The sequence below is a fragment of the Genypterus blacodes genome, unplaced genomic scaffold (assembly GCF_046128005.1).
Source record: "Genypterus blacodes isolate CSIRO-AG114 ecotype Tasmania unplaced genomic scaffold, CSIRO-AGI_Gbla_v1 ptg000348l_1, whole genome shotgun sequence".
Taxonomy (NCBI): domain Eukaryota; kingdom Metazoa; phylum Chordata; class Actinopteri; order Ophidiiformes; family Ophidiidae; genus Genypterus; species Genypterus blacodes.
In genome coordinates, this window is record NW_027467132.1 from 1,340,841 (window position 1) to 1,362,554 (window position 21,714).

A 21,714-nucleotide genomic window follows, 5' to 3' on the forward strand; every position below is an offset into this window, starting at 1 on the left:
ACTTCTCCAGAACCTGCTTGTGCCAAATGGGATTCTAGGCTCTGCCATGGTAAAACGTTCGCTGCTGCCACCTGCTGGTACGTTAGAAGAACTTCACTTAAAACATGGCACATAGGGAACTTGTGATGTTGTTAAAACGTTGCAATATGACCACAATGCAACACTTTGAAACCTTTATTGTGTAAAATACTGAAACAAGACAGCATTTCACTATCAGAGTGACAGAAAAAGTTTGAATCTCACATCAGGACTTGAATATTCAAGCCTATCCACCTGTGCTCAGGCACTTGAAGATTTTATATAAAAATACAATCTTTAAGGAGCAGCTTACAGAAATTTTACATTTTCTAACTGACACATAACTTGTGACGGAGCTCCTGATTTGTAGGTTGGCTACAGAACATTGACATTCCCATAGTTTGTCCCATCAGTAGAACCTGTGTGGAGACTCTTCCAGATGTGTAACAGCTTAGTGTGTTTATTTTTCCTCAATACTTGGACTGTAGCATTTGCCCAACAAACGAAAAACAGAGTGCTAAACTAACTAAAGTGAATCACCGACCTGCTACCTAAATCACATTATCTCTTTAATTGTAGGACATAATGAACTTGAAGTCACTGCAGCTTGAAAGAAGCAGCCAGTGAAACACTTCCTCATGTCCGCCTCGGGTCTTGAGCATCCTAAGCTGTCACAAACAGGATTGGAGGATATTAGAGCTTAATCCTGGCCAGAGTTACATGCGGTGGATGTGCTTGTGATCCATGAACTGTTTCAGGCCGTGCAGGTTGTCCCACCACTTGAACAGGAAGGTTTTGGCGATGAGGCTGAACCAGGGCGTCACCTCCAGCTCGTTACGCTCGCCCTTCTCCAGCATCTCCTTCAGCTCCTCCTTGCTCACATAGCAGTGGGTTTTAATCTCATTGGAGTCTGGGTTCAACTCCACATCCTTTAATGAGACACAAACAGATGTTACAAGTTGTTACAGTGACGTGTTGCATGCTTCTACACTGAATCAGGCTGTGCATCATGTGACCTTTAATGTGTTTCAGATAGGATTACATCACAGGATAACACAATCAAAACAACAAGATATTAGCGGTTATCAACTCTACCTTGTGCATGAAGAGAATGTAGTCGATTTCATGTTCTCCCCAAACCCCGTCTGACTGGGCTTTGTAGTGAATCCTTGTCAGGTACGTCATTTCATCTGGGGTCACCTGAGAAGCAACAAGGAGGCGAGGAAGGAGATCAGCACCAAGGAAAGGAATCACACAAATCCTCAATAATCCCAGTCAGGCAGATAGAACAGTCAACTACAAGTCAACAACATCTCCTCTGTAACCAAAGTTTGCAATCTCATAAAGCTGAACTGTGTGTTTGGCTTGCACACACACACACAAACTTGCCGTACTTGTTCTGTGGGGATGCCTAGTTCAAGTCCCAGTCTCCTCTGAGCAGCTCTCCTCACTCCAATGGCGTCTTTCTCCTCCAGTTCGCTTTCCAGGTGTAAAGGGTGACTGCAGCAGGTGTTTGTGTAACATCCTGCGCACACACACACACACGATGGCAGAATAATGAATGTGCATGTTGGTATCTGCTGTGGAATACATTTGTAAAATGTGTGGGGGAGAAAAACAGGAAGCTTCAACCAGTCAAAGTTAAGACGGCAATTATGCAAGAGTCAGTAACTATGCCGCATGATGAAGCAAAGACAGGTTCAGCTGCTTGATACAAGCTGATACATTAAGTACGTTACATTCCGCCACAGCTGCTGACCTGGGAAAGTGATTTTGGCATCAGATCTCTGCTGTAGGAGCAACTTCTCTTCACTGTTGAAAATAAAGACGCTGAAAGCTCTGTGTAGTAAACCTGCAACACAAAGACAACACACGTTTACTATAATGAATCCAGGACATTTAAGGCATTAGGACACAGGCAGGATGTGTATATGTGTGTGTGTTATAGTGTGTTATGTGGTGGTCAGGCACCTTTGTCGATGTTGGAGTTGAGGTGGCAGTTTTTCTTGGTGTCGGCGCCGATTTTGCAGTCGTTCTCATCGATGAGGATGCACATCTCTGCCAGCAGCTGCACCTGCTTCTCGTCCAGGTGCTCTGTGCTTACATCAGGCATTCTGAGGGCACAGTGGAGGGGCCTGGGCTCACTTTGGGAGGGGGGCAGAGTGAGGGAGGGAGTGAGTGCACACTGCAGTAAGAATATATTAGTGTTGTGTGAAGGTTGATTGATAGATTCTGAGCCTGACACACAAGAAAGTGAGCAAGTCTTGCAACTTACAAGACTTTAACCTCTGCCCTCATTTGAAAATAGCTGCAACACTACGATGAGCTCAGAATTTATCAGTCAGAGACGAAGTTATGGTTAACATGTGGGGCGACTTTATATCCAAATTAAGAGACCAAAGCTAACGGGCTGCGCAGGAGCCCGGACACCTAAATCAGGCGCACACTGTCAGCTTAGTGAACAGGTTTGCCGCTAGCTCACTGCTCAACATCATGTAACGGAAATTAAAAGCACAACTCACCTCGAAAAAGCTCTGGTGCAGTTCGGGATGGTCGTGTTTGAGAGTCGGGTGACCGCAGCAGCAGCAGAGTATTTATAATGTGCGTTTGATTTAAACAAGCGAGCGCCTTCGCGAGTCACCGCACGGAGCACCGCCCACACCGGCCGCACCATCGCCTGACTAGAACTGAAAACCAATGACATGAACGGAAGATACTGTTATCGGGAAATCCCGGACAAAAGCACATGGAGTCGGGATCGGAACGTTCTGATTACGCGTGTGGCATGAACGTGAACGCTGACTCTTTTCTGTAATTACTTCACCTTAAAATGGGCATTTAAATGATAGCGTTTCCTGATATAACGATTTATTAGTTTCATCAGTGTTTGCTCTGCGGGGGTGACACTCTTTATGAAGCAGACACTTTGCTCAGATTGCTTAAGTCCGTTTTTCTACTTAATAAATGTTCTTAATGATTGTTTATTGTGTTAATTGTCATTTTTAATGTCATTTGTAAAAATCTGTTGGGAGTTTCAGCATATAAAGCCTCGTTATACTGTTCCCCTGAGATCCAGTTCGAGTTTTACCCCACACTCTGATTCTGTCAACACGCCATCGAACCACAGCGCCGCTCAGCCACCAACACCCAGCCTCCGACAACTGGACACACATCCACTATTTGCCATTTTTGCAGCCTACAAAGAAACCGATAAAAGCGTCGATTACTTACAAATGGCTACTCTCGTTTCAGGTAGATCAACAACTTATTTTGGCTTATCTCTGTCTACGTAGTTTTAGAGCAGAACCCTATGCAAAACCCGCTGAATCCATTCCTGTCACCGACGTTCTTGTCTCTCATTGGATGTTGGAACTTCCTGCCGACAGCCTATTGGCTTACACGGGCCAAACACAAATCACGTGACACGGAAGTCTGCAGCATACGTGATGTGTCAAAATGGGACAAAATCTTTCATATCTGTTAAACTGCCTAATGTAATATCGTCCTCCATTGTCCAGGTTACGTTTACAGCACATTTAAAATACTAAATTCCATAGGTTAACATTATTTTACAGCGAGCTACCTTGATAGCAGCTGTGTGTGATGTGTAGGTGCTATGTGGCAGCTAGTCCGCTACATATAAGCTACAGCGATATTCACTGAAAGCGTCGAGTTTCTATCGAATTCTTTATCCAACTTATATACGAAACGTATAAAAGTAATAACTCAACCTTACCTCAGCGAGTAACCTTAACCTTAAAACCGTAACCTGGGTGAAGCTATTTATAGTTCAGGACGTAGTTTATTAGTCATTCATTTCACGTGTGGGCGCTTTTATTTTGGGGTCGACGTTAGGTAAGTAACGTTTTTTAAATATAGTCATAGTGTTCTGTGCCGTGGCTTGAAAGATACTGGCTCATTCTGTACCTAACATTATGTCTGCATGATGAAAATGTTAGGTTTAAATGCAGATATTGTGTTAGTGTGTAGATCGTGACGCTGCATAAATCGTCTGAATGTTGTCACAGTAGCATTGATTTGTTTGTCTTATCTATTGATTCATCATTTATAGTCATAATAAATCATTTAATGTTCAGAAGCCATAAGGACGTCTTCAAACTGACCAACAGCCCAGAAACTCAAATGTATTGGTCCTTTAACAAATAACACATGATCCATATTACAGGTTACCAAGGTGATCATTATTCAATCATATCATTGAAATATTAAAGTGGTGGATATCAATTTTGGAGTCATGGTTTAGGTTTGAAGCAGTGAACAAAGAGTCTTTTTGAAGAGTCTCAGCCGTGCCTTCATGTTGCAAAACTAAATATAAAACAATATGAAGCCAGAAGATCCGATCACCTAATATGAAATTATCTCATGTGGTGAAAGCTGATCTTCTACCCAAACACATCCTGGCTGCAGACATGAGCTTTGCTTGGCTTCCACCGGCAGCCAAGCAAAGCTCATGTCGGCAGGTGGTGTTAGCGACCCGCATAATAAACCAACCAACCCGACCAACCGGCCTCTGGCCTCTGTTTACCTGCCTCTCAGGTAGGATCTCTGCAGGGGGCAGGGCCACCGGCTAGGGAGGAGGGATGCCTGTGGAGGGTGGAAGCACTATTGGCTCTGCCTCAGCTGCTCGTCACCCCAAGCAGAAGCGCAAAGCCCACAGCTTGTCCATCCGCCGCACCAACAGCACAGAGGAGAGGCCGCTGGGCACCCAGAGAGGAGACATGCTGGAGGGACAGGTGAGCCAAGGGAGGGAGGGCGAGGAGGCTCATGTAGATTCAGTCTGTCACACTCTCTCTCTCTGGCTGTCTCTCTTTCTAGCTTTCCTTCCCTCTTTCTCTCTCTCCCACAGACACACACTTCCCGTAGCAGCATCAGCTTATGAAACACAGCATGTTTTAAGACACAAAGCTACATTTGCATACACCTGTGGAGGTTTGTGTGCAGATGGTAGCAGATGGATCAGCTTTGTTGTTGTGGCGGCCTGCCTGTGTTTGAGTGTTTTAGAGACTACAGCACCAGCCGGTTGAGCAGCATTGCTTTTATTTTTTTACCTCGGTGTTGCAACAGTTGTGTTGCTCTTCTCTCTGTCCATGCTTTGTAGGTATTTGCTTTAGTTTGAATTCTATGGCGTCAGCTCACGCAGATGATCCGTCTCTAAACAGGTTATTTGAATGGCGTCTTGAATTGATTTGTATTTCTAAGAAGGAAGACTGTGTAGACGTTCATTTGCAATCATTTCCTGATAAGCACCCGCAGTGAACTGAGTCAACTGCTTGATCAAGAAGATCCTGGCTGTTGAACTTTGGGAGCCTCCAGTCCTCTCTCAGGCCCTCTGAACAAAGGGCGAGTGAGTTATATGTTTCATCATCTATCTCTGTCTCTGTCTGGGAAGTTTAAACTGAAAGCCAGAGGAAGAGGAAGAGCAAAGCAGAGAAACAGGTGAAATGCATAATGAAGCATGTTCATGGACTCCACATGCTGTTTGAGTTCACACAGTTTCCTCCGTGTTTATGTTTCAACCTTTGCAGGCGACTGAACTCCTTTCTCCTTCACTTTCCCTGCCAGTCAATCCCTCTGACTTATCAAAGCCACTTAAACCCGAGCTGCGCTGGCACCGGCCTGTTGTCTCATCAAGTTTTAATACGGGCTGCCATGATCTCTGAGGCCCCTTTAGCCACATGGCGGCTCATTTAACGTCCCTGAGCCTCCACCAGCACACGCTCCACACACAGACTAAAGAGCTCACACACCCGTATAGATGGCTTTCTCTCACCGACTCAGTAGCCGTCATTATGCACCTCAGCCAGAGAACGCTGCAGATTTTAGTGCCACAACTAATCAGCTTTAAATGAATAAGGGTCGCTTGTTGTTTGCAGAGGTTTTTTTTTTTTGTTGCAACATGTCGGTTAGAGTCGCAGTGACGATCTGTTTGTCTTGAACGCGTGCCAGGAGAAAGTCTGGTTGTGGGGTGTTTGGTTTCCTCATCTTTCTTTCTCCATGGCTGCAGAAACAGACAGCCGCTCTCCAGCCAAGCTGTCACAAGCAGCCTTTAAACCCGTTGTCTTGACGGCAGCCTTTACTTCTCTTGGCGTGGTGTGTATTCTGTGGTGGTCAAACCTGAACTGTGTGCGTCTCTGAGTTCAGGATGGAGGTGAGTTAGTGGAGCTGTAGAGTTTAGAGCCGGACGGACTCTGGAGGTTGTGTAGTTAGGATCATTGTTAATGTGCTGCAGGTGACGGACAGGCCGGTTGATTTGCAGGTCTGCTGTCTCGGCTCAAAGTGGCTTCCTTTAGGTCCTCAACTTCTCTTCTACTTCAATGTTGAAATGCGGTTAAATAAGATATAAATAACCAATAAGAATAAAACACTTTCACTTTCCAGCCAACTGTAGCTGCGGTTTATTGGTTTCTTTACAGTTGAAATTGTTCAACTATGTTTTCAACCAGCTGGGCTCTATTTGCTCACTGGGTCAACTGTGCTATAAAAATAGCTTTGCTCAATACGCAGCTGAGTGTTCACACAAATGGAAATGTTGTGTTAATCAGGTACACACACACACACACACACACACACACACACACACACACACACACACACAGGCTGCCTTCAAGAGAATGCTGCTGGTTGTTATATTATTTTGTCATTTAAATAAGAATAGAACACATGAGAAGACTCCAGACAATACCAGAGCCGTTTCTCTCCATGACAGGAAGTTGATCAAATATTTGTTCTTTGCTGTTTGTTCAGGACTCCAAGCTGCCACTTTCCGTCAGGAACAACCTTCTTGACCTTTTTGGACAGATAGAGCGCGAGTTTGAAAACCTCTACATCGAAAACCTGGAACGTGAGTAACCAAGGTGACAGAGAGGATATTTCTGTCTCACAACGCTACAGAGCCGTCAGTGTTGTGATCCAGATAAAGGGCAACCATCAATCCTGCTTTATCATCTGGTTTTGTCAAGTTTATGATGATTGAGAGGGCAACACTTCTGCTTTTGGATAATAAAGCCTCCTCCTTAGACTAACTCCTCTCAGTGTTCTGTGGGAAACATCTTACTGTATTGATTAACAGGACTGTTTAAGAGCAGAGGTGGTGTGTGTGTGTGTCTGCTGACGTCCTGTCCCTGTGCTAACATTACAGTACGCCGGGAGATCGATTCACTGAACGAGCGTCTGACCGGAGATGGACAGACCATCGAGGGAGGAGACCCCGGCAAGGGAGCCCTGAAGACAAAAGGTCCAGTGTTTCCTCCTCAGTCTGCTGGAGTCACGTGACCCTGCTGCTCCTCTGTCTGCAGATTCAAATGTTAAATATTGTTGGTGTGGATAATGAGGGCATAGCAACACTTTGACCCTGGTCTGATTTAAACATAGATGTCAAATGTCAGTCACCGTTGTTGTGCTGTTAAAACATCAACATCCTCATCATCAAACCGTCCATGTACACAGATCCCATGGCTTAACTTTCATTACCAGTCTTTGTCCCCTGAGGTGTTTGTGTTTAAAAGCAGTGACACTTTTATTAGGCGGCCAAACCAGCTGGTCCACTCACCGGTCTCTTTGTCTCTTCATCACACAGCGAGCCACAGCACCAGTCAACTCTCCCAGAAGCTGAAGACGACCTACAAAGCCTCCACCAGCAAGGTAACGTCCCACCGCTCTGTGCTCATCTGTGTAAATATCCCAGCTGTTTGGATCCGGCCCGGGGTAATGAGTACACACTCTCTAAAGCCTCTTTGTCTCTGTGTTTTGGAGAGGAAGTGGTTTCTCTGAGTTTGTGGCGACCATGAGAGGGAAAATCACTTAAAGTTTAACCAAAAATCATTAGCCTTTAGGATTTGAAGTCATGGTGCGTTCATGTCATAGTTTCCCCCTCTAGACAGTTTAAGGCCATAGAATACACTTGGTTCTGTTCTGTACAGTGGCAGGTCAAAGCTAACAGACCCGATGGAATTCTGTGTATTTCTGCATTGATTCTTTCCCATTAAATGTGGTCTTATCGTCCTGTCAGTCAGAGTAAATTAACAAACATGCTGGGCCTAAACTAACAGAACTCCAGGTTGTGTGTGAGCCTCTTACTTATTAACTTTAGCAGCATTAACCTCCACCAAATCTGATCCAGAACACAAACCTACTGGTACACTTTCCACGGCAACATAGGTGGAACTCACAACTTTAGTGTGGCCACATGTGAGTTGTGGGGTGGAGGCTCATGGGTAATTTGCCTGGTGCTCTATTTGTCCCTAAGCATGGCTGTGGGCTCTAAGTCTCTAACCCAAAGTCTGACAGTCATGACTCCTCATCTCTGCTCTGCATCTTTAAACCTCATTTCTAAGGAATGGAGGTGTGTCCTGTTGGTCTGCTTACCCATCAAAGTACCAGCTAGAGTGGAACATAGATGAGCCTTATGTAAGCGTCAGGTGTTGTTAAACCTGTTGGCTTCCTCAGCAAAGAGACCAATAAAGCTGAGGAAAAGGAATGAGGTCTTAAATGCAAAGTGAGCAGCTGAGGTGGAAACATGTTTGAATTTTCTTTTTCCCCTACAATGCAAATGAGCTTTCTGAGGACCCGTCCCTGTCAGGCTCAGCAGCCTGCTGATGCTGCTTTAGTTAGTAAAGCTGTGTGTGTTTAAAGCAGCTTCAGCATTGATTACCTTTGCATAATGCAAAATGTTTCCACATCTCGTTCAATGATGTCGCACCTCAGCGTGTGTTTGTAACTAAAGTAGGGAGTTTGTTTACAGCTCAGTGTCGTTCTTTTATCTGCTCACTGTTCATCAAACACTTCCAGGTATGAGAAGTAAGGTTTTTATTTTACCACGTTTCCTAAAGTCTCTCCCTCCAGTCACCTCTCTTAGAGTAAATATAAACATTATTTTATCACTAAATGCAGTTTGAGCCAGATGAGGAGTCGGACTTACCAACCTCTTGGTCGTTAGAGAAGAGGATGCAAGGGATCAAGGAGGGGCTTCTTAGATGAACGCCCTGACAGAACGAGTCACTGTTTAATGTGCAGCTCAGCTGGCCACAAACTCATTTCTTCACAGATTCCCTCTGGTTTGACCTCAATGGGAACAGTATACTTCTCTTGCCACGTGGTTACATTCAGTTGCTTGTCGATGTTCTGATCTCAGGATAACAGGACTGTTTGTACTCCGGTCGTCCGCTCGCCAGCCAGAAGAGAAAGTACATTAACCCAGTGTGACACAGGTGAACCAGATGCTACACTGCTGCATCTAATGACTTCCAGTGCTCTCAGCTTATTGCTGTGGTCAGCCTGTCTGAAGCAGCAGCATCATGTACGCTACACACTGAGTGCAGAGCGACAGATGACGCAACACTCTACTGTGTCTGTCGTGTCGTGTGGCGGCCCGAAGCAACTACAGGCCACGTGTCACCGTGTTATCTTTAGAGGTGAACCACTACCATCAGTGAAGGAGGGCAAACACTGATCCAGGTGTATTGAAATTTAGAGTAATTTTAAATACGCCGTGTTTAGAATTGCTTTGTTCCGGCGGTCGATGTGTCTGTAAAGCTCAGGTCTCTTCTTCCTCTCAGATTGTGTCTAGTTTCAAAGCCACCGCAGGATCCCGGGCCCTGTGCCAGCTGCTGAAGGACTATGTGGGCCACAGGGACGGGATCTGGGACCTCAGCATCACCCGGACTCAGCCGGTGGTGCTGGGAACGGCGTCTGCAGGTACCAAACCTCACTTCATATTCCTATCAGCTAATGCACTCTAGTCTCTGTGTATTGTGGGTGTTGGTGTTTCTCACTGTTTGGATAAATCTTTGGTTCTATTTGAAGATAATCTTTGCTTACTTAAGAGTTCTTCTTTAACTTGTCCTTAGAGATTTGTTTATTCCCTGCACCACACACACTATTGACACTGTAAAGTATGATTCAGAGGCTTATATATCTTGGCATTTATGCTACGCTTACTTAACTGCGGTAATGATATTCCAATAAAAGGCTACAGGAAGTACCCTATAATCGGTCAGCGCTATTAACTTGTCAGCAGGCAAATGCAAGCAAGCTGCCAATTATGAGATATAAAGGAGTACATGAGACCCGTCCCCTGTTCCCCCACAGATCACTCGGCTCTGCTGTGGAGTATAGAGACGGGGAAATGTCTCCTGAGGTATGCGGGCCATGCAGGATCAGGTAATTAGGATGTCATTCGCCCGCTTTGTCTTATCTGCAAGTGTACAATGAGAGAAGTGTCTGCAGCAGTCATAACCCAAGCAGCAGCCGCTTTCAAATTGATTTGTTTTGTTCTCGTATTCACAGTCAACTCCATCAAGTTCCACCCCACGGAGCAGATGGCCCTCACAGGTACCAGCCACACACACCAGTTCTGTTGATAAGTCGGCCGTCGCTGCGTCTCAGCCTCTGTTGTGTGCGCAGCTGTCGGGTGTCAACACTTCCGCACTCACACTTGCGCTGTTTAGTAAAAGGCGCAGCGTCTGGTTGTCGTCTTGCACGTGGAGATGTGTACTCCTATGTTTACGCTCCCGCTCACGTTTCCGCAGCTTCCGGGGACCAGACGGCTCACATCTGGAGATACATGGTGCAGCTCCCCGCCCCGCAGCCGCCACCAGATGCCAGCGTGAGTAGCACCTCCTTCTGCTGTGTGTCCAAAGCTCCCACTGTGAGGGGAGTTCACTCTGTCACGGCTGAGCCTGCAGCAGAATATTGATTACATACAGAGGAGGTGATGTCTGCAACACTTCAGTACAGTCACATGATGAATCGTCTCTGCATGTCACAGTAATAATAATAAAACTATGGCTTTATATCAGCAAGAAGCCCAGTCACAGCTCAGTTGTGTGTTGGTGGATATGTGAACACTTGTGCCCTCTAGTGGTGAATTAAGAAAACCTTTTGTAATCTTTGTCACAGCCGTCACTTTGAGCTTTGTTTATATGAAACTGATGACACCCAAACTAAAGTGTAAACATGAGGGACTGAGCTCTTTACTTACTGCTCTCTGTTGTGAGTCACACACACACACACACACACACACACACACACACACACACACACACACATGAGACACCAGATGTTACTGAGAGCAGATTTCTTAGCTTCTTGAAGGCTCAAGGCTAAGAGCTTTTTATTATTCACGTGAGACTTGGATGTTTCTCTCATTACCACTTCACACACAGTCATACCTCCCTCTGTTTGCCTCCTCACCTTCACTCCATCTTCACTCTCCTTCAGGCTGTCTGAATCTCTTCCTCTTACTCATTCGTGTAGTTTAGAGCTCCTTGTTATTTATGTTTCAACTGTAATCCTGTTAAATTACTGTTTAGGCTTCGTGCGATGAAGACCAGGACTCATCGGACAGAGAGGAAGGTGAGGTGGACCCCGAAGGGCCCTGCGAGGTCCCCACCGTCCGGGTCGCCACAGCAACCCTGAAGAGCCACCAGGGGGTAGTGATTGCGGCCGACTGGCTGGTGGGCGGCCGACAGGTGGTGACGGCGTCCTGGGACCGGGCGGCCAACCTGTACGAGGTGGAGACGTCCGAGCTGGTTCACACACTCAGTGGTAAGCACACGGGCGAGACGTGTGTGTGAAGAATTAGAGAATGTTTGACTGGAATAACACTGAGATGATGACATTTGTATAATTTTTTTTTGTTAATCTGAAGACTATTATGTTACTGTAGGAATCATTTTATCACCTCCACTACCTGTGTGTGTGTGTGTGTGTGTGTGTGTGTGTGTGTGTGTGTGTACAGGTCATGACCAGGAGCTGACCCACTGCTGTACCCATCCCACTCAGCGGCTGGTGGTGACCTCCTCCAGAGACACCACCTTCAGACTGTGGGACTTCAGAGAGCCGTCCATCCACTCTGTCAACGTCTTCCAGGGACACACCGAGTGAGTCTCACGCACTCGCACTCACACTCACACACACAAACAATGATTGCTCTTTACAAAAAAAAGTAGGTAAGTGTGCAGCTCTCTCTTTCTCCACCAGGTGGCTCCACAACACCAGAGTCACACTGGCGTCTCTTCCTCCACATTAATGTACACAGACCCTGTTGCTCTCAGCCAAATCTCTTCCTCTCCTCTCCTCTCATTCATTACCGAGCACTTCTTCTTCTTCTCACTTTAACTACTTGTTCCTCTTCCTCTTCCTCTCTCTCTTTCCCCCCCCCCCCCCTCACTCTCCTGCTCATTTATCTGTCTGTTTCTGCCTTAATCCCTCCACTCTGTGTAATTTGGCACTTCGCTCGCTGTTAACACTCAATTGCAGGCGTTCATTTCAAAACCACGACTGTCAGGCTCGTCTGGCTTTCAATGGCAGCGCTCTTTAAAAGACCAAAGAAGTGTGGGTGTGTGCGTGTTTGTGTGTCATACGTGTGTGCTGGCTGGCTGGCTGTGCTCCCTGGCAGCCTTTGTGTGTGTGTGTGTGTGTGGGGGGGGGATTACGTAGCACTCATTATGTTCCACCCCAACATATATAATTCCCGCCGATCCCACTTTAATTCTCTCTTATAGACAATTGGTGTAATGAGATTAAGTGCCGCTGTTTCACGGCGAACAACAGGCCTCCTCTCTCCTTCCCTCCTCTCTCCTTCCCTCCTTCTTTACATCTTTATTCCTGTTCCTAAAAAGCACAAGCGTGTGTGTTTTCCGTGTTTTACAAGCTAAAGCCCGACTGTAGGAAGTTGCAGTCTGATCGAACACACACACACACACACACACACACAGTTGCTAATCTCCCAGTATCTCCAGTGTGGCGTAATCTCTCCGTCCCTCAGCAGATGAGAGGAGAGTGTGAATGATTTAATAGGCAGAAGAAGAGCGGAGCTGGAGGGGAGACGGCCTCTTTTCCTTTTTTTTTCCCCCTCCACCGTCTTCACTGGCAATTACATCTAACGCTGCCTGACAGCGAAGCGCGGCAGCTAAAAGTGCCGTCCCCCCCCCCGCCCCTCCTCCCTCCGCCCCTCTGTAATTGCGTGGTAATAATAACTACACGTGAGCTAAAACAGCACACGGCAAATGAGAAGTGACAGGCCACTCGCTCGACAAACCGCTTTGCCATGTCGCGTTTGTCTCTCCTGCCACCGAAGCCTTCCCGGGGTGGAGAGGCAGAGCCAGGACCCGTATGCAGATTTGACCCCCCAGCCCCCCCGCCCCCCCGTCTCTGGAGGGACACGCTGACTCTTACCACGATCTCAGTTAAACTGCAGCGCGGCGAAATAACAGAGTGCTGGAAAGCCTCTTTGTCATGTTTGACCTGAATTGTTACATTTTACCCTTTGATCGGGCCTGAATGAGGCAGATCAGCAACCAGCACAGAGGTTTAAGGCCTGGAGCCTCAGAGGCAGACGAGCTGCAACAAATGTCTCAGTTACACTTTAACCAGCATGTTTGTATCTGATGGTTACCACCAGTCGACCTTGGATGTCAAAGAGGCTGTTGAGTATCGCTGACAGGCTCCTCCCACCTCACTCTCATCCTTTAATACTCTTTAACCTTAATCAACCCTTTCCCCCGCCCGCAGCAGAGCCTCCACGTCTCGCTCCATCACCCCCATCCTCCGCCTCCTCCTCCTCCTCCTCGCGGTCGACGCCGTACCCCTCATGTCAGCAGGTATCTGTAAGGTCACACCGCTCTGCTTCAGCCGCTGGAACAGGACCAGGTTCAGTCCTCTAATTAGTCCTTAATGCTGCGTCAGTTTGAATTAGGAGAGGAATGGGGAGTAAAACTGTGTGTGTGTGTGTGTGTGTGTGTGTGTGTGTGTGTGTGTGTGTGTGTGTGTGTGTGTGTGTGTGTGTGTGTGTGTGTGTGTGTGTGTGTGTGTGTGTGTGTGTGTGTGTGTGTGTGTGTGTGTGTGTGTGTGTGTGTGTGTGTGTGTGTTTTCTCCAAGGAACAAAACAGATGGAATAAGAAAACATTACAGGTTGGTTCGACCCGACCTTTTTGATAAAGTTGAAATGGGAAATACTTTCTGTAATTGTCATCCAAACAGTGCTAGTGTGTCTTTGCTGGATCGTGTCAATCTGCACAGGTTTCCCCTATGACTTTGACTTACCTGGTCGATTCGAGAAAACCTGAATACAATGCAGCAACATTAAATAGCTTCACCGTCACTGCAGAACTTTGAGAGCTGTTAAACCTCGCTCGTCATCAGAAGAAGATCAGAGGCGTTTCCACAGACTGAACACTGTCAAGGTGCCATGGCAGGATACAAGCCCTCCCTTTTTATTGTTCGCACTGTTTAGCAGAAACTCAAACACTCAGCAGAGTACTTTGTGCGTTCAATGTGACAAAGTTGACGAGAAGAGACGGAAACTTCTTTCATGGCGTCCCGACGGCTCCGACGTGTTTTCAAGGTGCCGATGCTTCCGAGTCATTATTGAACTTGTCAAGTTGTCCTAACAGTTGCAGTACACCTATGTGAGTGTGCGTGTGAGTGTGACTGCCCCCCCGCCCCACTGTGGGAAGGTGATACCTTGAAATATTATGAAGAGTGAGCTGCACCAGAATCACATTCAAATTAGGAGTCTCACCGGATTAACTTGTCTCCATATGGTGCAACAGGAAAAAGTGTTGGGATGTTGCCGAAGTGTCGATTCGCGTCATCATCGGTTTGTAATAACGCCGTCAGTGGCAGACGAGACGCAACATATTGAGCCCTGTACAGACGGTTCACTTTAATCACCTTATGTCTCTTATGTGTCTTAATTGGATCTAGTGTTGACTTTGTCTCCTCTCTGCTCGTCTCCTCTCTGCTCGTCTCCTGCAGCACGGTGACTTCGGCCGTGTTCACAGTGGGCGACAATGTGGTCTCCGGGAGCGACGACCGCACAGTGAAGGTGTGGGATTTGAAGAACATGAGGTCGCCAATAGCAACCATCCGCACCGACTCGGCCATCAACCGGTAAGGCCGGCGCGTCATCATCTCTGTAGGCTCGCCAAAACCGTTAAGCAGTTACCTTCAACCATGTATTTGTTTTTCAGGATCAGCGTCTCGGCCAACCAGAGGATCATCGCTCTGCCACACGACAATCGACAAGTCCGTCTGTTTGACATGAGCGGCGTCAGGCTGGCCAGACTTCCACGCAGCAACAGAATGGTAACGGCACAAAACTAAACACTGCAAGACAAATCTAGAGCAATCCTGCGTCCACACCAGGAAATGAAATGTGTCTTTGTGTGTGTGTGTGTGTGTGTGTGCAGGGCCACAGGCGCATGGTGTGCTGCACAGCGTGGAATGAGGAGAACCAGTCGTGCAACTTGTTCACCTGTGGCTTCGACCGGCAGGCCATCGGCTGGAACATCAACATCCCCGCGCTGCTGCAGGAGAAATAACCTCACTGAGAGACACACACACACACTCACTCACACTCACGCACTCACTCACTCACTCACTCACTCACACGCACACACACGCACTCAATGAGAGTCACACAGTAAACTATGAGACACAATCCCTCCGTGTATCCCTGGTGCATATAGACATGTTAGCTGTGGCCTCGTACTCTGTGTGTGTGTGTGTGTGTGTGTTACATATTTAAGTTGCGGTTCCAGCAGATGAGCTTAAACTCGGCCCTGTTTTTATTTTTCCAAAGCACGGTTCTCACTTATTTCTGTTACATTCGGTGTTCCAGTGAGTGGCGTACGAGGCCGCAGAGTGCAGCTTCTGTGTTTGACTTAGTTAGCATGGATTGTGAATCGTGACGTGGTTAGGCCCAAAGCTTTAACTCCCTGCCTTCCCCAAAGTGTGTGTGTGTGTGTGTGTGTGTGTTTGACTCCACAGTCACAGGCTGCTGTTCACATCACTGCTGTATAGTTCCTGCTGACCGCTCGCTCTTGCATGTACGAACTCCAAGAGGTTCTGAGAGGAGGATGAAGTTTGTAGAATTCGACGTACAGAGAAGCGCCGGTGCCGGACGAAGGCTGAAAGTGTGTGTGGCAGGTCTGTCGCTCGTTCTCTCGTACTCGGCTGGAGCTCGGCAGAGAGTTTGATTCTGTGAAATGTTTTATCCTTTTAGTCAGACTTGTTAGATTCCTTCTCCGCAGAGCAGAACAGAAGTCTACGGCGGCGTTCAGGCGGCCCGGTTGTTTTCCGTCTCACCGCGTCTTAAAGCTGGATGTGCGGTCGTGTGCGAGCGTCTGGCACAGAGCGACTCCAGAGCGACTCCTCGCCTTTTGACCTTTCACCTCACAGCCAGCCTTTCTATTTTCAGATTATTTTTTTATTTGGATATTTTGGTTTTTGTGACGCTGCGGGTCTGCCTCCTTGTTTACAGAACGCGTTCTCTGTCGTCGTGTCGCCGCCTCTCTGTCAGGACCGGAAGCATCGGCGATAAAGAGAAAAGAACTTCACTTCCCTTCATGAATCACGTGAGGATTCGTGAACGGGACGTAGTTTCCCTTTATGCGGCCGATCTAAGCTTCACTTTTAGCCATAATCTTGCCCGTATGTCCTCGGCCTCAGTGAAACACAAACCCCAGCTCCTCCCCCTCCCCCCTGATGTAAACGTGTCGCTGAATGATTATTTATTGGCTTCAGTTCAGTCTATTTGAAGTACAGTGAGTGTTCACAGATCGCATTGTACCCTCATCCTCACGCAGCTGTTCTTTTTTTTTTTAATTTTTTTTTATTTTTTTATAGTGCTTCTCTGTTCTTAATCCAAATCCAGAAGCAATAACCGAGCCTGGAGACCCCAGAGATCTCTGGAAATCAGTGAACATGACTTGAAACGCACACTGAATCTCATTTAGAGCGATGTACCTTTTGTGTGGGACTGGGCGGATGGAATTCCAGGAAAAACTGTCATTTCAATTGTGCAATATAATAAACATGAAGTCATGCTGTAGTTTCTGATCTTCAGAAGTTGAATACCTTCTTTTATTGCTGTAGATCTAAGGACGACTGTGTGTGCGTGTGTGTGTGTTTGTGTGTGTGTCTGTGCCCGGTGTACACGTAGCTCTGCGTACATACACGTGTGTTACCCACCCACCCACACTACACACTGTAACTGTGTGTGTCTGCTGTGTGGAGCAACAATGGAGTCAGGATGGAGATTTGAAGTAGCAAAGAATCTAGAAATGTAATAATCTTGTTGAAATGCCTTACCGACGCATTCAAAGACGGAGACTTGGCCTTTTCCATCCGCTGCACTTTTCCAAATGCACATTAAATTACTAATTGTGTTCCGCTGCACATTACAGATGGATTTTTACTCTCTGGCTCTTTCACACGGAGAACTCAGTCATTGTCCTCTGCAGGGAGAGGCGAGTCCATTTTATGCCCCACATACGAATTCCAACTGGGAGGAAATATGATTTTTGGATTGATACTGTAAATGATTGTGTGTCAGACTGAAGATATATATATATATATATATAAATAAAGTATGGATAGGCGTCGCTCCTCTGTAGCGAAACATATTCACCTCAAACCTCATTCTGTGGTCTACTTTGCATACTTCATTGTGATGGGTACGTGCTCTCTGACACTTTGAAATAAAATGTGTGACTTCCTTTTCCATTTCTTCTCACTTTTACTCTTGTTAAAACAGAACTCCTAACATTTTATTGAGTTCTTACAGATGTGTGTTATTCTGAAACATCACACTTCCTGGAACCTGGAAGTAAGGACTAGTTGGAGCTCTGTATGAACATGCATAACACTTACTGTATGTGCCGATAGTCTTCAGTTCAGCACGAAGATCTATTCCTATTGTTTAAATAATTATTAATAATTATTAATAATTATATCGTTTTAAAGTAAAACATTTAACAGGTATTTGTTTTGAAAATAAAATTCCAAATACAAAATAATAATATTATTTTAAACCGTCGAACCAAAACTCAATTTTAAGTGGATAATGCGGAAGGACACGGGTCGCTGTAAGGTCAAAAAGTAAACTCCTCCTTTCCGTCAGGTGGCCAGCTGAGGATCACCGTACATTCCATGTGCCTTTGTGGAGACAGCAGCATCTGCGGTATGTTTGATAAGCAACGATAACATTGCATCGATGAAACGGACAAATGTAACGCACTTAGATACGCGCCATGCTTCATTTGCATCGGAATCTCCAGCTGGGGCAGTTAGAACTTCAGAAGCAACTCCGTGTGTGGACTACGCAAGGTGACGGGAATTTAAGAGTATTTCGTGAGGACACTGATCTTTCCAAATTCTTAACGCATCCACACGAGTGTGCAGTGGACAGTGTTGACCTGAAATGCATCTCTGGGGTCTCCACCACCAGAGACTTTGAGCTGGAAGTTGCTGACCTGAAGGCGTCAGGTGAGTTCACGTTACTTAATGGAGAGTTGGTAAAACTTGTTTTGATTGTTTCTTGATGTTTTTTCATATGGATGGCTGTTTGTTTTTTGTTTACTTTTCACACAAACACACACACACACACACACACACACACGCTTTTTTAGAAAAACAAACAATTTGGTCCATGTATACACTGTCGTTTTGGGAATTTGGACCAAAAAATTAATTTGCCCGAAACTTACAGGAAATGATCATCGTGTCCTGTAGGGGATGTGTTTTTGATTTTTAAGTCTCTAGCTCTTAATTTCACCAAGATATGGGCTTTTTACAAATACAAACGATTTGGTCCATGTATACACTGTCGTTTTGGGAAATTGGACCAAAAATATAATGTGCCCCAAACTTACAGAATATGACCCTCTTGTCGTGTAGATGCTGTCTTTTTAGAATGTAGAGCTCTAGCTCCTTAATTCTCTGAGATATGGGCTTTTTAGAAAAACAAGCGAATAAGTCCTTTTATATACACTGCCGCTCTCCCTTGTCTCTTTCAATGTCATTCACCCACAGCAAAGTGAGGTGTGGAAGTGGACTCTACAATGTGCTCCCAATTTAAAATGTATTTTTACAAGAAGCCACTTATAGAAACGTGAGCATAAAGACTAAAGAAAAGTTTGGCGAACTTCACATCTCTTTAGCTTAGCGATTGAAGCTGGTGGGTTCAAGGAACAGAACGACCTGAACTTCAAAAACACGTCATATAGAGAGGTACATAATTTGGAATGAAAAAGCGGTCCAGCCCTTCATGCTTTGACCCTTAAAGAGGGATATCAGCCATATACTCAACATATTTCAATTCTGGTAACCATGGTAAAGCATTTATACTTATAATATTATGGTACATATAACTGCCTATTTATTTGCACCACCACAGCACACCTGGACATTTACTTTCTAGATTTCACTGAGGAGCAGCATGACACACACACATTCTGCAGAGTTTTATCTCCATTACATTATAGCTGGCTGGCCGTGACCAGCCACTGGAGCAAATTGTCAATTATGATGTTTATTGTAGAGCACGCAGCAGACTCCATGGCCTTGGGGTGGGGGTTGATGCTGCTGAGGAGGCATACCTCGAGCCCCCCTCCTCTTCCTCCAGGCTAATTTGGTGGCTGGTCTGTATGACACCTGCCACCGAGTCTAACACAGATAACCATTTCCCCGTGGATTTCCCCTGGGAGAGAAAGGAGACGGTGGGCCTCTTTAATATTTGTCTGGATGCTCCTAAGGGCCAGCAGTGGCTACAGAAAGGTGTTCATAAAGCTCACCAATTGGAAACGGGCCTGTATCGGTGCTTATTATGTGATTTTGTTATGAGGACACAGCCGGTCGGACCTTTAAAACCAGATGGCAAAATCTTATCCACCAAAAAACAAACCCCAAGACGAGGTAAAATGACAAGATTTTGTGTTTTTATTCACATATACAGTACAAACATTCACTTTTTTAGTTGTTACTGCAGTGCAATTTACAGACCGGAGCAGCTGTTATTCATATACTTTAATTTACATCATAATTAGACATTTTATCATCTCGTCACATCTTCTTTTCACTGTCTTTGTGTACATATTTACACTCATAGATACAATATTGCCATTCAGACATGCCTTCATTTGTAGTAGTTGTCAAATTAAATCTCCAAATCTGTTTTAACGGCTGACGTGGATGCAAAGGGCGAGCAAAACAAAGTACGGACAAAGCAGACACTATGAAGCATGATGTGAGGGGACGGGGAAGTTGTGGAAAGTGTGAAAACAGTGAAGTCATTATTATCTCAGCAGATGTAGATGAGTCACTAACACCTGCTGTCTGTGCTGAGGGTCCATTTACACTAAATAGATTGTTTCTCTCTGTGGGAAAGCAGAAGCCCACTAATCCTGCTGCTAGTTTCAGGTAACAAACAAAGATTAAACTGATATAAGTTTCCCCCAAAACCTTTCTAATTCAAGCTGCTGCTGTCAACACAGTATATCTATATTTTTCCAGTTTTAAGCCATAAAAGCATTAAAGAGGCTGTGAAACATCTGGATATGGAAATAACTTTAAAATCTGAAACATCTTTTGCATAATTTATACAAATAACAGTCTTCTGTGGATGCACTGACCTCTGTCTCTCCCGATACTGATTTGCTTGCATCTAATTTTGATAAAATTGGCAAATTAGTCCTCAGCAGGAACACATGATGGTTCCTGTTTGTTATATTCCATCACTTTTACAGTTTAATTTAGGGAGTCTGAGTTGAAAATTGTCAGCTTGAACTATCTATAGACACGCTCTCAGCAAGTCAAACCTAAAGGTCCTGAACCGCCCTGAAGGCTGTAATGTGTAACACACTGAATTATTAACCCGCCTCCTTCTATACACCCACAAGCTCCGTGTTAGAACATAGAAATGCCTTTTTATACTCAGAGTGCACGGCGGTGGTGCAGCGGGGAAGAAGTAGATGTAGATGTGGATGTATGTCTGTTTTCTTTGCAGCTTTAAGCAATGCAAAGTTTTCAAAAGAGACCCCAACATAAATAAAAACTAAATCATGGAGATATGTGAGTGTCTATGAAAGGGAGGCCAGGTCACATGGTATTAGATTCTCAGTTGTTGTGTAAATCTAGCCTTACCTTCCTCACTCCTCGTATCTGAGCTGGGTAGTCAAGAACGTGTGGTTTTGTCCTGTCCTCAAACGAGGACACAGTGGGCACAAAGGCCCCAAACTCAAGGAGGGAGGAGAGGAGATGCCCCACTAGATGTCACTCTCACTGCTTCTATTGTAGCTGCAGGCTGAAGCGCTTGCAGCAGTTAGGACGAGTCGACTAAATGCCTTCCAGAGATTCAAAGGGAAGGGAAAGGACGAGGGAGAACAGAGGTTGTGATCATAATGAACGTAACGACTGAGCCGCGTTATAAATAACTGGAATAAATCACAGATGTTTACAGTTCCAGTTAAGAAAGGCGTAAACACAAAATCTACCAGAGTTCCAAACTTTCTGCCGTCTTGACTGTTATCTGCTCGGGGTGGTCATGACCACGGGTCGATCGGGTCAACCAGGTCTCGCTATGAGTCACGACTTGTTCTCGCTGGTGATGAGCTTCAATTCAGGGCCACGGAAAACCGATAGTGACAGGCAGAGAGGCGAGGTCGGGCCGGGTTAGAAAGAGCCGGAGTGGCATTAAGGAAGCAAAGCCAGAATGAAAGAGAGCAAAGAACAGGAGGGGAAAGGGTAGAAAATCATCACCTCCACTTGTACTTAGGCAAGCTGTAATGGCTGCGTTTATGTACCTCGCCTCGATTCTTCCTCTCAGGCAAGAGAGAGGGGGAGAGAGAGAGAGAGAGAAAGCGAGAGTGAGGGTGTATTAACCTGTCGTCGTGC

General features: G+C 45.8%; 2 protein-coding genes across 4 annotated transcripts; one reads left to right on the top strand and one right to left on the bottom strand.

Moving 5' to 3' along the window:
* Positions 1–159: 159 nt before the first annotated feature.
* idi1 (isopentenyl-diphosphate delta isomerase 1) lies at positions 160–3,348 on the bottom strand. Its single transcript, XM_076138040.1, has 7 exons — positions 3,250–3,348; positions 2,541–2,699; positions 1,990–2,162; positions 1,778–1,870; positions 1,413–1,543; positions 1,114–1,218; positions 160–947 (listed from the first exon to the last, which is right to left on the bottom strand). Exons 2-7 carry the CDS (start codon positions 2,690–2,692, stop codon positions 735–737), a joined length of 867 nt encoding a protein of 288 aa, XP_075994155.1. The 5' UTR covers positions 2,693–2,699; positions 3,250–3,348; the 3' UTR covers positions 160–734.
* On the top strand, positions 3,128–17,547 carry LOC142988779 (WD repeat-containing protein 37-like). 3 transcript variants are annotated; one of them, XM_076138037.1, is made up of 14 exons: positions 3,128–3,270; positions 4,576–4,772; positions 6,784–6,880; positions 7,178–7,273; positions 7,616–7,680; positions 9,594–9,732; positions 10,126–10,197; positions 10,324–10,368; positions 10,566–10,642; positions 11,349–11,583; positions 11,777–11,918; positions 14,797–14,931; positions 15,012–15,126; positions 15,231–17,547. In XM_076138037.1, exons 2-14 carry the CDS (start codon positions 4,620–4,622, stop codon positions 15,360–15,362), a joined length of 1,503 nt encoding a protein of 500 aa, XP_075994152.1. In that variant the 5' UTR covers positions 3,128–3,270; positions 4,576–4,619; the 3' UTR covers positions 15,363–17,547. The 3 variants fall into 3 exon arrangements, with proteins under 3 accessions (XP_075994152.1, XP_075994153.1, XP_075994154.1); XM_076138038.1 differs by lacking the exon at positions 3,128–3,270 and adding an exon at positions 3,436–3,873; XM_076138039.1 differs by lacking the exons at positions 3,128–3,270; positions 4,576–4,772 and adding an exon at positions 6,015–6,187.
* The last annotated feature ends 4,167 nt before the right edge of the window (positions 17,548–21,714 follow it).

Coding starts and splice junctions, on each gene's coding strand:
- idi1 (XM_076138040.1), bottom strand. CDS start 2,692: ATGGTGCGGCCGGTGTGGGCGGTGCTCCGTGCGGTGACTCGCGAAGGC. Junction 1,219..1,412: donor TAGGCATCCCCACAGAACAA/GTACGGCAAGTT, acceptor GTTGCTTCTCAG/GTGACCCCAGATGAAATGAC. Junction 948..1,113: donor ACATTCTCTTCATGCACAAG/GTAGAGTTGATA, acceptor GTCTCATTAAAG/GATGTGGAGTTGAACCCAGA.
- LOC142988779 (XM_076138037.1), top strand. CDS start 4,620: ATGCCTGTGGAGGGTGGAAGCACTATTGGCTCTGCCTCAGCTGCTCGT. Junction 7,681..9,593: donor ACAAAGCCTCCACCAGCAAG/GTAACGTCCCAC, acceptor TCTTCCTCTCAG/ATTGTGTCTAGTTTCAAAGC. Junction 10,643..11,348: donor AGCCGCCACCAGATGCCAGC/GTGAGTAGCACC, acceptor ATTACTGTTTAG/GCTTCGTGCGATGAAGACCA.